The sequence below is a fragment of the Drosophila miranda genome, chromosome 2, assembly GCF_003369915.1.
Source record: "Drosophila miranda strain MSH22 chromosome 2, D.miranda_PacBio2.1, whole genome shotgun sequence".
Classification (NCBI taxonomy): domain Eukaryota; kingdom Metazoa; phylum Arthropoda; class Insecta; order Diptera; family Drosophilidae; genus Drosophila; species Drosophila miranda.
In genome coordinates this window covers 1,827,817-1,845,203 of record NC_046675.1, presented here as the reverse complement: position 1 = coordinate 1,845,203, position 17,387 = coordinate 1,827,817, and the positions used below count along the sequence as shown (strand labels likewise).

General features: G+C 46.8%; 2 protein-coding genes across 5 annotated transcripts in view; both read right to left on the bottom strand.

The window, feature by feature from the left end:
- Positions 1-11,902, bottom strand: part of LOC108156622 (octopamine receptor beta-3R-like) — a 36,422-nt gene extending 24,520 nt beyond the window's left edge. For all 3 annotated transcript variants that reach the window (XM_017288178.2, XM_033389540.1, XM_033389539.1), the window contains exon 1: positions 10,908-11,902. The gene's annotated coding sequence lies outside the window, so the exon portion shown is untranslated. The remainder of the gene's footprint in view (positions 1-10,907) is intronic.
- Positions 11,903-14,516: 2,614 nt separating this feature from the next.
- LOC108157462 (octopamine receptor beta-2R) overlaps positions 14,517-17,387 on the bottom strand; it is a 45,535-nt gene continuing 42,664 nt past the window's right edge. For both annotated transcript variants that reach the window (XM_017289536.2, XM_017289537.2), the window contains one exon: positions 14,517-17,332. In XM_017289536.2, the coding sequence (XP_017145025.1) occupies positions 17,011-17,332 (322 nt within the window). In that variant the 3' untranslated portion in view covers positions 14,517-17,010. The remainder of the gene's footprint in view (positions 17,333-17,387) is intronic.

Here is a 17,387-nt window from a genome sequence, read left to right as displayed (position 1 = left end):
TGAAACATGTAGAATAGTTGTCGTACCTCCGACAACATAAGTATAAATATGTGCATAAATAGATGTAGGGCGGAGCGGGGCAAGTGGCTTTTGGGGCAAGTGGCTTCTGGGGCAAGTGGCTATGGGGCTAGTTTTCATTGCTGGCACTTGATGGCAGTTTTATTGATTTGTTGTTGCAAACTTTTCCTCTCACATGCCCCGAATTTATGGGCCCCACAGTAGAAAAACAATAGGAGCCGCAGCCACAGCCACAGCCAGAGCCAGAGCCATAGGGACTGCCATGCGGGACCCTGAGAGCGCCGCCAAAAATTTGCATGCTATCCACCAACACAGAGAAAGCCGCTTTTCTTGTTGTTGTTCCTGCCGGTGGTGTTGTTTGCTTTATATTTCTTATTTTTTGTATTCCGTATTTTGTTGTTCGCATTTTGTTCATGGAGGGCACCGCAAGAATGTTGACCAACGAATTTAAACAGCGTACGCCCATTTACTTGTCGGCTCTTTGATATATTTATGCCTCCCAGCTGCCAGCGGTGGCTGCCCCATGCCTGCCCCATGCTGCTGCCTTCTGCATTTAATGTTCATACATAGATTCGTGAGTGTGTGCGTGTGTGTGTGTGTGGCCAAGACAAAAACATTAGCATTCAAGAAAGGAAGTCGAGCATCGCTAGACCGAAGCTTTGGATACCCTTGCAGGGCTCTTCCTTCAATGACACTCATTCAGAAATGAAGAATAAAGGTGTACTTCTTCCCCGTGGCCCTGCAATCCTTTGGTTAAACTTATAAGACCTTTTTTGGAAGGGAATAATGTGGTGCGATACCGCACAGTGCGCCAAAAAGTGTGCTGTGGAAATTGTTTGACGCTTTCCTGCATTTGGATTGCTGCGGCGGCGGCACGCTTCGAAGCCGCACGCGCTAATTAAAAGAAATAACCAAACAAAAACAGAAAAACGAAAAAACAAAAAACTATAAAAACAAAGGAGGAGCGGAACGGGGCCATGTTTTCCAGGGGATGGCAGCAAGCATTACTCATACGTCGCTTGGCACGTGTGCGTGGAGCGAAAATTGTTTTTAATTAATTTTCATGGCCTTAAACTTTAACATACCGCCTGAGCAATTCAATGTTCCAGCTGGCAGAGAGCTGGCCGAGAGCTGGCAGAGAGCTGGCTGTTAAGTCATTATTAAAAATAGAAGGCCATTAGATTTGTTTGCCCAAAAGGACACACAATCGATGGGGACTGGACTACAGAAAACAGAGCCTTTGGAAAGCTCTGTCTTCATTCAAGTTCAATTAGACTAGAGTGTTGACAGTGTCCACTCGAACGGGGACAAAGGAAACGGAAAAGTCAATATGGAAAAGTCATCGAAGCGTTAACGGTGACAGAGACGGTGACAAGGCCTTGCTCGAGATTCAACCTGCAGTGCCCTTGGCCAGCTTCAATTTACTTCTCTCAGCCCCCACACACACATCACACGACACACGATTATTGCAATAAATATGAAGGTCATAAAAGGGTAAGCCGCAGAATGTCACGTGTTGGTCGCGTAGGCGTTTCGATCTGTCCGGGCCCTCGGCCAATGCAGCAAAATCAGAACTTTCCAAGAATGAAGGACTCTCCGGGAAGGGCACGTAGCATAATTTCAGTTGCCCTTTGGCCCGGACCCTGTTCATTTCACCTAACTGCCGCCGTCGCCGCCGCCGCCGCCGTCACCATCGCCGCTGGCTGTCCGGGAATGACTGGGACTGGTCCCGGACTGGTTGCTGCTGCTGCTGCTGCTGGGGCTGGGTTGCTTTTTAATCTTTCGTCTTCCTTTGGATAATGTTTTGCCAGACGAACGCCTCGCCAGGGGTTTATAAAAAGAAAATGTAGACCAGAGCCGCCGCCGCCACCGCCTGACTCAGGACTGCCTCACGCCGCGTCGTGAGGGGGCCTTGGGCAATTGGGCAACGCATTATGTCGTAGATTATGGCTTATGCATTATTTATGTGGGTCAGCCAGATGAGCGGCAAAACGGCCTTTAATTGGATCGCAAGTAGGCCTTAATGTGCAATCTGCTGTGTCACAAGCAGTCCAGTCCGGTCCGGTCCGGTCCTGTCCACCAACGGATATTTTTAAAACGTCCGCCCTCTCGTATATTTCACTCGAAGCACTCGAGTATGAGAGTGGGGGGCAAGGAAAAACAATTCCCGCTTAATATTTCTTTGGAATTACACTCGAACTGAGCTCTTGACAAAAACGTGCCTAACTCTTACCAAACTTTGGCGGAATGGAAAAGAATTTTGTATGCGGAATGCATGAAAGTTGGAAAAAACAGCAACAAACACACCACTGGCGCTGCGCCAAGGAGAGGCCTTTGCCTGCGCCTGTGGTGGTGATGGTGGTGGTGGTGGTGGTGGTGGTGGTGGAGTGGTGCCGGGGACAGGGACTTGGCCTAATGGAATTGAATGGCATGCACTGCAAAAAGTCAACAACGAGAATTCCACGCATATTAACACAGTTCCATGCCCACACACCCAAGGGCTAAGAGAGCGAGAGAGAGTCACGGTAAGAGAGAGCCAACATTTTACTCAATGAATCATGGACAACAGCTGATTTATACTTTTGAGCCAAGAATACGAGTATACGAGTGTGAGTGTGAGTGTGAGTGTATGTTGGCAGCGATTGGTGTCCTTGAAACTGTTCAAGTACGCTCGACAAAGTGCACCAAGTGTCTCATTGTGCATTTCTCCGTGTGTCCCTGTCCCTGTCCCTGTCACTGTCTCTGTTTCGGTCTCTGTCTCTCTGTGTGCGTATTGATGAAGGCCACTGCCAGTGCCAGTGCCAGTGCCACTGCAAGTGCCACTGCCACTGCCACCAGCCACAAGGCAATGCCATTAGGTCTGGACAGACTGGCCGCCATAGGTAGCTGAAGGCGCAGCCAACGTCCTGCCATGAATGGCCAGGAGCACAAAAGTCCAAGCCACTGCAGATAATTGACAACGAGCTGCTGAAAATCAATTGAGTGACTTTGCATGTACGACTGAGGCGCAGACTGGGCCCGGGGGCCGTCGGTTGTAGTTGTTGCTGGTGTCGTTGTGTTTGTGGCTGCTTCGGGGCTGCGACTAGGGATTGAGGCATTCAGGAGTTGTGCTTAGGGGCTGAGGTATTGAAGAGTTATGCCTGTGGGGCCCTAGGTATTGAATGGCAGTGCCTTGGGGCCGGTGTGCAGAGTGGTGGGTAGTAGAGGGTGCGCTTCTGGGGGCGGATGCATTGGGGACATTGTTCCCACCGTCCATGCAGGAACAAAGACATAAAGCGCTCTAAAAACGAATGAAATTCCGCTGCAAACGTCGCCGCCATCTCTTGGCATCCCCTGCCTCTGTTTACTCCGATACTCAGTTTCTGTTACAGTGTTTTGGCCTCCACTTTATCCTGCTCCCTCCCCACGGCTGCGGTTTTGTGTGCCAATGCTCCTGGTTGGTTTCACTTAACCAGCGGGGCACACAAAGGTATTGGCACAGGACCAGGCTGCGTCGCCGGCACCGGCAGCGGCAGCGGCTGCGTCACAGGTGTGCCGGAGTGTGCGTGCACGTGGATCCCATTGTTGGCGGTGGCTGGCGGTGCTTGATGGTGGCAGGACGCGTCGTTTGCTCTCTTTACTGTTTGATTAACGTTTTAACGATTTGAGCAAACAATTGCGGCTGTAACAGCAATCACTAACAAGCAGCTCCACGACAGCAGCGTCGGGAGCCACAAGAAGGAGCGTCTGGAGGAGGCTGGAGCGGCAGAGGCAGTGGAAATTTATGCGTGGATTACCACTTGCGGGCTACATGTTTTCGTAGTAATCTTGAGGATGTGTTTTTTTGTTATTCTTTGCGTAGGCAAGCAATTTTCGTTTGGTACATGTTTTTGAAATGAAATATATTTGCCATGTTGTCGATTTTTTTAGCTGTCAAATGAAAAACCGCTAGTATAATCAAAAAAACAAGCAGGATGGAAACAGCAGAAGTATTTACCCGTTGGTGTAGTTGTATACTGAAAAACGAATGTTTTCTATAAGATCTTTGTCGGGTTTCCCAGCCCTATCTGTGCTCAAGAAACATCGTAGCTAAATCCCTTTAGTGGTTCGCTAACTCTCTTTCGGGTCTTATTTTACGCTCAGCACTACAGAGAGCGCTTTTTCGCCTTGTTTGATGAGGGAAAGAGAGGAACGAAGGTTGCTGTTGCACTGAGCAAAATAAGACCCGAAAAGAGAGCACGTTGAGAGCGGACCACCTTCTATAATTTCATCATGCACCGAGCAGCTTTGTCGCTCTCTTTCTATCACCCACTTTCACTCTCTTCTATGATTATATGCTTGGGGCACGGGCCTGACAGCCCTTGCAATTAGTCTGGCGCCGATTCTCATAAACCAAAAGTAAGGGATTTCCCGGAAAAGCGACAACCTTACTTCTGGGAAACTGAGACTCTGATAAAGAAGACTCTGTTCTGTACAGAATGGACTGTATTCCAAGGAATACTATAAGTCTAAGTCCTTTCACAGACAACTGTATATGACATAAAGTGTGGGCTATATTTTACAATACTACAATGCCTTTGACACAGAAAAACAGAGATTGGACTAAAAACTAGGGGATTTCTCGGAAACGCGACAACCGCACTAATGGGAAATTGAGACTGTGTTAAACGAGACCCTGCAAAAGGACTCTCTGTACAAAATTGAATCTATTCAGAGTAATACTGTAAGTCCTTTTACAGGGCACTGTGTACGACGTAATGTACTAATGGCCCTAATTACACATAAATTTAAACTTAATCTACACACAACAGCTAATGCACTTGGTTGCATTTCACATTGATTGGGGTCGCAGGCATCTTAATTAGGCAAATTAAATGTAGTTCATGTCACGTTTGCGTGTGCAGTGGAAGTGGAAACGGAAACGGAACATTCGAAAGAAAAGCTCGTTTATCGTGGAAATTCATTAGACTGCCAACAAAGCACAGAATGGCAAACATCTCATCAATGCCGAGGAGGAGGATCCGTTCCGCTCCAAGTATCAATGTCTTTGGGTGGGAGGGTTCAAATTCGAACTGCGTTGCTGGCAATCAATAGTTGCTTCATTTTGGCGAGTCTATTTACTGAGCACACTCGCACACTGCGAGTACAAGTACGCGAGTACTCTGTTAGCTAACTGGCTTATGGTGTGGTCTGGGGTCTTTGCATAACGGAACCGAAGGACAGAGGGAACTAGGAGGCGAGTGCACTCTGGGTTATTGCCTACGCGCACTTCCCAGCCATTTGAGCCATTGTTGACTTGTTTGCAAATTGGTTTCACCAGCGAAATTCCTCAAACCATGTCCTTCTCACTGTCTCAGTGTCAGTTCCAGTGCCAGTGCCAGTCCTTGTTGGAGTCCCCAGTCATCGGAATTGCCTTCGACTGGATCATTGTTGGCCCTGCTGTCGCTGGCATCTTCGTTGCCTTCATTTCAAATGAGTTCGTTGCGTAAATTAGGTATTCCATATACCGACAGTCGTACCCTCTTCCCGCCCGTTGACACTCCCCTATGTGCCGATACTCGTACATTCGCCGGCTTTCGCTTATAAATGTATGTGTATTTTTCATCTTCTTTGTAGTACAAAATTTGATTTTGGTTTTGTTGAACGCGGCTAATTTCGTTTTGCCGGGCCTCGACCTCGCCCTGGCCCTCTCCCCTGGCCCATTTATAATGCTGAGTGATGTGGCTGGATGGCAGGCAGGCAGTCAGCCTAATTTCATTAAAAAGCCCGAAAAAAAGAAACGCGCCCGAGATGGAGGACAAAAAAAAATGAAATGCTTAACAGATTTTTTGTGTGAAAACAAAGAAAAACCGAAAAACAGGAACGAAAACAAGTAGCAACTGGGAAGCCGGGCTCATTTTTAACTTTCTCTGCGCTTTATTTAACTTTAACCTTTTTTATGAGTTTGCCACGACCTCCATTTCAAAATGTGTGTGTCTGTGTGTGTGTCTGTGTGTGAGCTCCTTAATTAGAAGCCATTTTCCCTGGCAGCACTTGGCCCCAAACCCTACCCCTCCACCCACTCTCTGGAATCTCGCAGCCAAGTCTAATGAGCCTGTGCCTGATTCGGATTCTGATTTTGATGTTGATTCCTTTGCCTGTTCTCGCTTCGTCGCTGCTGAACGTAATCAGGGTTCAATAAACACCGCATCGCATCTGCGAAGTAGAACGTGGAGCGGCGGAGCCTGTGCTGCGGGCCGCGGGGCGTGGGGCTGGTCTATGAGGAGGCTGGTCCTCGCAAGGGCTGGAAATGCAAATCAACAGCTTAAAATTTAATTTAGGCGTTAGCAGTGTAAATAAACTGTAGGCCAACTGTAGGAGGGGGCTGTGTACTTAGGAGGAGTTCGCCCGAGTGACCATTTATGATTCGGGCCTGGTCCCAAATTCAATTCCGAACATTTGGTTAACTTTGTTAAAAAAGTCGAAATTAAAAGAAGGCAAAAAGTCACTGGCTGGCCAGCCGCCGAACAGCCAAAAAATGAAAATGAAAATGCCTTGACCGCATTGGGGCAAACCCTGCCTTGAAAGACCGCAACTTAGTTGAAGTTGCGTATCCGCCGCGTGTTACCAAAATAAATTGAAAGAAGAGACCGCAACTAACATTGTCCGTCTCTCTCTCTGTCTCTGTCTCTGTCGTTTTTCTTTTCTTCAATTTTCGGTCGAGACTTACAAATTGCACGGCTCAAAGGAAAGTTGATGAGCTCTCGCGAAGTTGGTTATGAATTTTGTTGAAGAATGATTCCATTTTGCGCCCGGCGATGGCGACACGTTAATCTGCAGCGGCGGTGCCTGCCCCAGGGGTCCACCTCTGACTCCACTGAACCCATATACAAAATCAATAATAGCATAAATAATATATGTATAGAGTTTTATGGCAGCAGCAGCAGCAGCAGGGGAAAAAAAATAACGAAAAAAGAACGCCCTGGGAGACAATGGCCTAGGCCGACAGGGCCTATGGGTCGAGCGAGCAGCGCAAAGCCCTTCCCCTACACATGCCTGACACAACAAAAAAAATGAAAGTTAAACCCAAAAAAGAGGCAAGAACGGAAAGAGAGAGCAGAGAGGAGCTGGGCCGCGTCGAACCTTTAACTAACACACAAAAGGCTTTCTCAATGGTTTCTAAAGTTGCAACCAGCCAACCAGCGGCAAGACAAAAAGCAGTGTGGAGTGAAGCCAAGCCAAGGGGCCAGGCGAGGGGCAAAGTAAACATGTCGAATGAAGAATACTTAAGCTGCCAGGCGAACGAGGGCAGACCGAAAAGTTGTCCTCCTCGAGTAGTGTGAGAGTGGAACTTCATTTGGCAGGCGGCTCGCACAGGCAGGCGGGACACCATTGCCGGCTGGTATTTGGGGAATTTGCCCAGCTCAACCCTTGAAATACAGACAATCCTCTTAAAACTTGACTCCTGAGTGGAGTTGGGGAAGTTTGAGTTTACTTGGGGAATTCATTTTTGGCAGGATTAAAACAGGACTTTAAAGATTCCTGGAAGTAAAACAGGGACTTACACAAAGTCGTGATAGATTCTAGCTGTAATATTTGCCTGGCTCTCAAGTGGTACTGTCTGATGATTGACTGAAGACTTAAGAAAACGCCTCTTAATCGTTGGATCTATATATTTAAAACACACTCAACGAGTGCTATCTTATGCTCCGACAACCCTCGGGCTCTGCATTGCAGCCACTCCACTTTGTTTGGCTTTGCCACATTACAATATTCTAAACAATAATCTGTCCCAAAGAGCCAGCACACAAATAAAACAATTCCAGGCATGCCAAGGGCACGGACAGATGTCTCTGAGTGTCGGGCGGCACTTAATGACATAAACACTGGCTATGGCCAACGCTGGGTGAATTGTGGCATCTTCAGAGCGGCTCAGTGTCAGCCCCTAGCCCCCAACCCGGCCCCGGCCCCCAACGGAAGTCTTTCTAATGAGAAAAGCGTTGAGCCGCCAATCCGGCATTGTCGCCTGGACTCACGAACCAACCACAAGACGAGGGACCAGCAGGAGGAATCCCTGCCCGCCACTAATATTATTAATTTGCTAGTTTCGTTGCTCCTTTTGGGCCCGGGTTAAGTCGATGCCAAATACCATTCATGGTATTTAGCGCCCAGTAAAATACGCGAAGGGGAATTTCCGTTTCCAGTCGAGGGACGAGAGACCGACCAAAATGCGAAACTGATTTAAATGCTTTCTTCGGCATATTTCCGGCTTCGGCTGCAAATATTTGCTTAGCTGATTGAGCAAACTGGGAGCCGAATCAAGGTCTGTGTATTGCTTTTTGTGGTTTCCTCGTTTCTTTGTTTCCCGATGCCACACTTGACGTGTTTTCCTGAAGCCTTTCATCGATTGAGCACCAAATGGTGTGCAACACAACCTAAAAGTCCTGTGGTCATTGCACACGGATCCGATCGGTTCGGATTGGTTGGGTATTTTGGGGGAACTTTTAGCAAAGTGTGAACGATTTGTGGTTAATAAAAACCTGAATATTTATAGCTCTGAGAGTATCGCCGGAATTGAAGAGGAGGAGAGCCAATGCTGTCAATGTTTTCTCCGACTCCATTGACAGCTTTCTTTAATTAAATTTTCAATCAGAAACGCAGCCTATGGTGTGCATCGCATCATTATGCCAGCCATGAATCTGATTAGCTTAGAGCCAAATCCGAGCAGACGAGGCAATCGGCATAACAACAAAAACACACTCCGTCCAGGGAAGAGAAGGCACACAGAAATGCCTAAAGGCATTCATTCTATTTATCATTTATCCAGCCATTTATCGAAAGACATTCGAGACGATGGGGATGGAGATGGGGATGGGGATGCCGATGAGATATTGCCAGAATGAATGGAGAGGCATTTACATTTAAAACATTTATGCGTAAATATTTGCCGGCTTTAAGGGTATTAGCCGTATCAGGAGAGGACAGAACAGAGCAGAGCAGATCGGGACAGGGATATTGTCTTACACATGGAATGGGTAACGGTCTGTGCACAAATCTCATTGAATTCGAAACCATTCGAAAGTTTTTCCAGCAAATAAAACATCCATACACGTGTGCACATGTCTGTATCTGGAACTATACAATCTAAAACCCCACTGTATTAGTGGAATTCAAACTTTTTCGAGCGTAACTTGAAAAGTTTCAATTTGTGCATGACAATCTCCCACTGTCGGTCTGTCTCTCTGCCTCTCTGTCTATCTGTCTGCCCTAGTACGTGTGTGTCTGCTTTTTCAGTTCTATTCTGTTCCATTCTGGCAATGCTGGGATAAAAGTTTCTGTGTCGGTTGTACCGAGCAGCAGACAAGACAGGGCTGACGTGTAGTTTAGGGCTTTTGCTAAATTTGATTTGAACAACGAGCCAGCCGAATTTCAATTAAATGCTGGTGCAGCCTTGTGTGCAATCCCTGGCCAAGAAAATCGATTGCCCGAGCCGGAGCCAGAGCCAGAGCCAAGTCGCAACCCATTCACAAGTGCAACAAAAAAGGCCAAAGGCTGGCTGCTCAAAGGTGAGACTCGAACGGCCACTTGGGGGCGGGTCTGCGGCGCCCGCCTCCGAGGCCCGTCCGGCAGCGAATCAAGTGGCAAATGCCAAATGGCATCGCAACCCAGAATCTGCAGCAGCCAAGTGCTAGAATCAGGCAGTGCATGAACCCAGTCTCCTGTGCACTGTGATCCGGGATTGGCAAAAACTATCGAGAGGAAATGGGGTGCCAGCAATCGAATAAAAAAGTTTCGGGCCAAGCGGTGATTTTAGTCGATTCCACAAAACCCTATAATCAAAAGAGTTGAAATCCCAAATGCGTGAAAAATGAGTTGCACCGGAAAATCCCATTCAATCGATTCGATAAGAATTCGCTCAACACAACCTTAGAAAATTCTTAGATCTTTCCATGTTCTAGCTGTTGGCGAAACCAAATCCACCAATTGTCAGAGAGTGACTGGAAGTGGTTTAAAAATTGTTTCAAATACATTACAAAAATCCCTATTTATTCTGCTCTTTTTGTTCCAGGTAATCGCTGTTCATTGTATGATTTATATCCAGGAATTGTTGATACTACTTTGCTCAAAGAGGGTCCAACGAACAGCTAGTTAGGACTCTTTTTGCTTGCTCATTTGTTCTGTTGTTCATAGATCTTTTCAAGGACTCACAATGGGGATTGTTGCTGGTATAAATTGACAGAAATTGAAAACGATTTGTAAGCCTAATTCTGTTTTCTTTCATTTAGTTTTCAACCACTGTTCCTTGTAGAATAAATCGATGCTGCCGAGTGCTAGACCCAAAACAAACACAATTATCTGGTATCCCCAGAACTTCATCTAAAACTAAACTACCTGAGAGTTTTTTAATTCTATTTTCATCGAATCTCCAGGCCACTGTTAGTGGTGCGATTTGTATCATTAGGGAGCGAGACGTCCTGGGATCTGGGGCCTGGGATCTGGGACCTGGGCCAAGCCAAACGGCGCGACGGCTGAAAGCGTACGTATTCAAAGTGTCAGACAACTAACGCTGCTAACTTTATTAAGAGACAGAGCAACGTGCTGTCCAGACACCAGACCCGCACGGAGGAGGAGGGCGAGGGTTGGGTCTGAAAGAGGTTTAGCATTGGGTGACGGCCCTTTTAAGTACATAGACAGCAGTTCCCGTTTACGTAACCACTAAAAATGGCGCTCAATGTGTTTCCGTTTTGGTCTTTTGCTGTTCTGTTAGTTTCTGTGGGGTCTGTCTTGGGTCTGGGTCCTGTGCTCTATCCCGTTCTCCCAGTGTCCTTGTGTGTGTGTGTGTTGCTGTGCTCTTTTTCCGTTTCACGTGCTGCGCCTGCAAGTAGGCAACACTCGCATGGCCGGGGCGAAAGTTTTTATTGTTTGCTTACTTGCTCAACACGCTCGGTGCGTCCGGATCTGATGGAGGGCCGGCAGGACGAGTGGTGGCATTGCGCCGCAGCAGGATGAGCCCGGGAGCCGCGACGCCGTCATTGTCGTTCTTGATTTGCGTTCTGCTGTTTGATGGTCGCCCTGTGGCCGTGTGGCCGTGTGGCAATGTGGCGCTGGGCGTTTCGGGGGCGACTCTTCGAATAAAACCAAAAATAAAGAAACTTTTTCCCGTTTGTTTTGTTGCTTTTATCGCAGTTTATTGTTGCTGTTGTTTTGGCCGATAACAGCTCAAAGTTTTCACACGCGCGCTTCGTAATTTTGTAATGCCCGCGGCCGCTTTTCCTTCTTTTTCTACTGTTCAAACAATTTAATTTGTCATTAGCCTGTCACTGGCTCTATTTATACGACTGTCCGCCTTGGACTATAAAAAAGCCCCGAAATCGATTTGTTAAATTGGAATTTCCTTCTTTTGCTTTTTTGATTTCCCCGCCCAGCAGCAGTTTCTGCCGCCAACTGGCCGCAATTTGCCGCACGTTTTGGTTTCTTTTGGCCAGCAGAGCGGCGCACAGAACACGTACAAGACGCCGCCTTACAGCCAACGGCACAGGCACAGGCACAGGACCTCTTTCAGAAGTCAGGTCTCACATAAATGGAGTTTTGTATCGGTTTTAGTAGTGCCACGAAATCGAAACACGCACACGCGAACTCCGCTACAATTCGATGCCCCAGCCGGGCCTGAGGAGAGCCCCCCGGTGCCCCACACACAATACCCAGAACTGTCACTGGCACTTTGGGTTACTTTCCGCCGAGCATGTGTGACAAGTGGTCACAGGTTTCGATTGCTTTACGTTGGGGGTTTGTTTGTTGTATTTACTGGCCCCACAGCCTGTGAGCCTAAGAGCCTAAGAGCCTGAGAGCCTGTGAGCCTTTCAGCCAGATGGCGATGCGTTGTGGTAGGCGCCTGCTCTGGTAACTGGCCGCAAACTGAATGATGGGCAACGTGCCAAGTCCTTTGGCGGCATTTCCACACGAGCCGCGGCGAATTCGAGTCCCGGAGAGCCGTTTCAAGGAGGGAGAGCTTCTGCGCAGTGGCGTGTGGCGGGAAAAGGGAATTTCAAATGGCCAGCAGGGATGCTTTGAAAGGTAGTAGATTGTGGAACATTAGTAGTCTGTCAATACAACAAAAAGAGGTTCTTGGACCTAGGAAACAGCTTAATAGGGATTCCTTTTTGAATTTTAATCCAAGGCATCCCTTTGGGAGTATTGCCTTTCGGGGCAACATCTACTACAACCCATCTACTCCGCTCTGAGCAACCCTACCAGCATCAGCTGGCATCAGCCACCCCCCAGCCTCCACCCCATGTGGGACAGGACAGCCTCCCAGACCCCCCCCTGGACCCCAATCGCTGGCTGCTTCGCTCGCTGCCGAATTTGCCGCATCAACAGCAGGCCCCAAGGCAGTCGGAGACAGGACAACTACTACTCGTACTTCCCTTCGATTCCAACATCCCCCCTGCATGGCGTCAATATTTGCATTTGTAATAAAAATATTGTGATGCCACCATAAACTCACACACAAACCCCCCCACAAACAGCCGCGTGCGTAAATCTAGAAAAGATTTGTTATTTCAGTTCGTGTTCATGTCGTGCAAATCAGAAACAACAAAGGGGCAGGGCGGGGCAGGACGACACAACATGCAACAGCAGAAATGATAGCAACAACAATAGGTAGCACAGCACAGCACAGCACAGCACAGCACTCCCATCTGACGAAAGCAATATGCCGGCTCCTACTACGACTACGAGTCCGGACACGGGTACGGCAATGGGTCCTCCGACGGAGCGCTTGTCAGAGCACATGTCAAAGTTATTAAAATTTCATAAAAATATACAGAAGAGACTGAATTTGATTCCACGATTGCCGCTGTGTCACCGACAGTTGTGTAGTCCCCATCTAAGTGACGGACTGAGTGACTGACTGACTGACTGACTTACTGATAAGGTGCAGGACTATTTGACGCTCATTGTGTGCCTTTAAATGCTGAAATGCTGATGAGCCATAAGGCGAACGGCGACCGTCGACCGTCGACCGAGGAACGAAGGTAGTGACCTCTGTCTGAGGCACCCGACGCGTGTCTGTCACTTGTCACGGCCCAATTTGGCGGGTCTTATAAGCGATGAATGCCTCAATGGCATCGGGGATCACTCACTTACAAGCATTGCCGTGCGGTGGAGTGCGTCCTAGAGATTTCATAAGATTCCCCATCGACTTTCGACTTTGATGAATGAATTTAGCTTTTGACTTGCATTTATAATGCCAATCTCCAGTGTGGTTTTGCACAGCTCAATATAGTTGAGGGGTATCCAGCCACAAAAGATGGTCGACTTTGTGTTACCCATGGAATATACGGGATATAGACATTATAGAGACACGTCCTCTGAATGAGATTTCCATTTTCATGTAGTCTTTAATATCGAGCTGGAACACTGAACCTATAGACATGTCTCTATTGACAGGACTGTACTTCCCTTTCTCCATATATTAGACACACGAATGGCATATTCCACACATGCACTCTCTGAGTGGCATGAAAAAGCAAATGCCTTTAATCGCGATGATCCCAGGACCCACACTGACAGCTTTACCGTGTCTCATACCATTTTTTCGAATTGATTGATGTATTACGAGCTGAAAAAGTTCAGCAAATTTATTTAATTTGACTCGCCGCCAAACCAGAATTAATTCCCGCGCCATCCTGTCAATATATTTTTCGTTTCTTTTTTCTGTCGCGACAGTATTTGAATTTTATATTTGCTACAAAATTTTCATCAACGCTTGCAGAGAGTCCCTTCGACCACACAATTTTTTCTTTATGAGTTTTTTAAATGCTGAAAAAGTTGAGCCAGAGCTGGATGGGGATGGGATGAGGTGTGGGGCCAGCTTTGCTGGGGAACTTTTCGTTGTGGTGTCTGTCACCTTTTGGTAAATAAATTAAATTTATAGCTCCCTATGAAGTAGCAGCAACTTTTGCCTACAGGTGCGAGCGATTTAAGGCATTCAAAGTGTGTGTCGCCCCAGACAGAAGCGGGTCTCATGACAAATTGCTTTCCAAGACTGAAGTACGGAGCACCTCTTTCTGGGACAGGACTGGCATTGCCATGACGCCGGTTAAATTACACACACATTTGGCACTCGGCATTCGGCATTTGGCAAATAAAAATCACTCATTCGACGCGTGAGCCAAGGCAGCGCCCGGTTGCCAGGGCGGGGGGGCCTTTGTAAAAATTTGTAATTTGTCAGCCGAACCCGAGGCTTGACAGTTATTTAGAAGTTTACAACTGTCGCCGGCGGTAATCAGCTTTACTTCTCTGCTGATAATATGCTGTTAATGTACTTTTGGCCGGCACTGTGGGAGTGGGTAATTTCGGTTTTATTTACTTTACTTCCAGTTTGTCCAGAACTTTTCCCGAGATAAAAAGGGCCCGACTGCTGTGACCCAGGTCAACAGGCAATCCTTACGCTAAATAAAAAAATGTATTTGCCAGCTGGGTCCCCGGCTGGCTCCCCGGCTGGGTCCCTGGGTTAAATAAAAGACAATTTGTTTGGCTACATCTTTAGTTTTCATAATTTTATTTTATTATGTTCTGTTTTGTTTCGCTTTGCTTTGCTGTATGTTTTCCAACTTGAAGTTCGTTATGTTGCCTTATAATACACATGAATTTCAGATTCACTTAGTTAGTGGCTTAGTTTGCCGTTTACTTGACTCTACTCGAGGCTAGATTTGCTTCTTGCTTGTTGCTTGTTGCTTCTCAGTTTGGCTTACTGCTAGATCCTATTGTACTCGTATTTTTTGCACGGGAAATGGCCCAGCAAACACACAAGGAAACAGTGTAACAAAAAGTTCGGTTGTTAAATAAATACCTTGCACACATATATACACACATACAGACATATAGTACATATACATAGATACAAACATATATAATATTACATTTTTTAGCTTTGGGTTTCTGTGGTTTATAAAAATATAACAAGTTCTTTGGAGATTCATTCGATTTTGGTTGGGATTGGGTTCTCATCTTCTTAAGGAAAGCCACACACACTCGTATAATAAATACTTACTATGATATATGTATAACATTTATATAGACGTCTATTTGTACACCCTACATATCGTACATAGCGAGCCTTGGCTCTTTCTCTCCTTGCGCTCCTCCGCTTTTGACAAGACTTTGTTTAAATTGTATTTTCTTTTCTGGGACTAGCATCGCAAATTATTAAGACATTTCTGGTTGCTGACAACTTGGAACAATTTTGTGTTTTTCTCTCTATATAAACGGATTTCCCCCGGCTCTGTTTATTTCTTTGTCGTCTGGCTCAACTTGAGAAATGCTCTTGGCCTTCCGCTGTGCGGCCCGTGGCTCGTTGAGGGTAAAGTAAATGATAAATAGGTAAGTTTTCCAAACTGTTGCTACAATAGTGGATAGTTTTATGGAGTCGAGTCGCTAGTTCCTTACACAAAGTAGTACGCAAAGTGGTCTCTTTGTCTGCTTTGCAATTATTTGCCTCATTTGCATTTCAATTGGTTTTCATAGTCGAAATTTGGTTAGGGTTCCGGTTGTTTTTTGGTTTCAACGAGTACGAATACGAATACGAATACGAATACGAATACGAATACGATTAGATGTAGTATGTATTTTGAGCACCATTCAGCGTTGTGCTTGGGCCGCAATTGCTGGAATCAAGTTGCTGACTTCAGAAGCAGTGCTCAAGCCTTGCCTTCCCAGGCTACACAGTCAACTTTATTCCAGGAACTGCAACGCAATTGCCTCTGATTCGTCTCACTCTCCGGCTCTATGGAACACGCACTTAGGCCCGATTCGATTCACATTATTCAAATTCAACGCACGGAAACGGATACGGAAACGAACTACGGATACACTGCTATTCGGTTTAGTCCGCAATCTGATATCGATGACTATATTGGTTGGTTAATCTTACGTACTCGTAGGTTGGGTCTCTCTAGAGGTTACTTTTGATTTCGACTGCCACTTGGTAATGCTAGAAATGTCTGATACAACTATATATTTCGCTATATTTAATTTATCTGTAGGTATATCTTTTGTTAAATTTATTTAATATTTTTCGAATCTTTTGAGCATTTTCAAATTCATGCGATTGTCGTAAATGGGTTTTAGCTTTGCTTTTGCTTCCATGACTTTTGGTTTGGTTTCTCTGAATTTAATTGGGAATGGAAAATGCCCTTGTAAGGACATGTGCCGGTTGCAATGTCCCCCCATAGATGTCTACGTTTTGCGGTCTGTTAATTGGCACAGTTTTAGCATTAGCTCTTCTAGTTTATGGTTCGTATTCGGTTCTGGATCTGGATCTGGATCTGGACCTACGAATATAGCTCAGTGTGTTGCAGTGATTGCCATTTAAATAGATTTTCCTTTTTTGCTTGAAATGTTTAACAAATTTCTGCTAGAAATGATTTTACAACCTTCACTTAATTTACTCGTACAAAAATATTTAGTATTTACAAGATAACAGGACTCAACCGACACGAAATCATAGATTAACAAATTGTCCTACAGCTCTGTTCTCGGAGACGCAGAAGGGAAAAGTGCACGGCACAGTGAGCGCCACAGTGGGGGGCAAAATTAAATGGCACGCTCCAGTGCATGATTGATTAATGTCAACGTTACGAGTGAATCAACCTACGCCAACGCATATTAATTTTGCAAATTAATGGACAATTTTGATTGCATTAAATTGATTCTTTCCATGCCCCCCATCCATCCATCCTCCTCTTCTCCGCACATCTCTTAAACGTGGCTGGAGGCCGTCGAGGCAGCTGCATTGTTGTTTTTGTTCCATTTGTTGATGTACTCCATGGGTATTTCGATCTGTATCTCCTGTACATCGTCCCCCTTACTGTCGAGTGTGGGTCTGGTGCCGGCGCCGGCGCCTGGCCGTTGCCCTGCCCCTGCTCCGACCGAAGCTGCTGCAGTGCCTCCTGCGACCGCCAGGCGGGAGTCGCTCGCTGCCAGCCGCTGCTGCTGCTGGGCAATCGGCGTCAGGAGCGCCTCGTTCCTGTATTATAAGTTGTCTACCATCTGGGACTGGCGGCGATGCGAGGGCGTGGTCGAGTTGAGGTAACTCTCCGAGTAGACGCTCTTGGCCCGCTGGTCGTAGCGCAGGCTCGAGCGACGGATGTCGATGTCCAGGGGCATGTGGCGGTCCTTCCACCAGTTGCAGAACAGACACAGCAGCGTGTTGCGGAAGGCCTCTCGGAAGTCGCGGTTGAAGTAAGCGTAGATGAGCGGGTTCAGCGTCGAGTTGAAGTAGCCGATCCAGAAGAGTATGGACACCACGATATCCGGCACCTGGCAGGGGCCGCAGGTCATGGAGAGCGTGTACCTGTGCCGCGAGAGCAAGTGGAAGAGCAAGAGGTAAACGTACATAAATTCCTGAT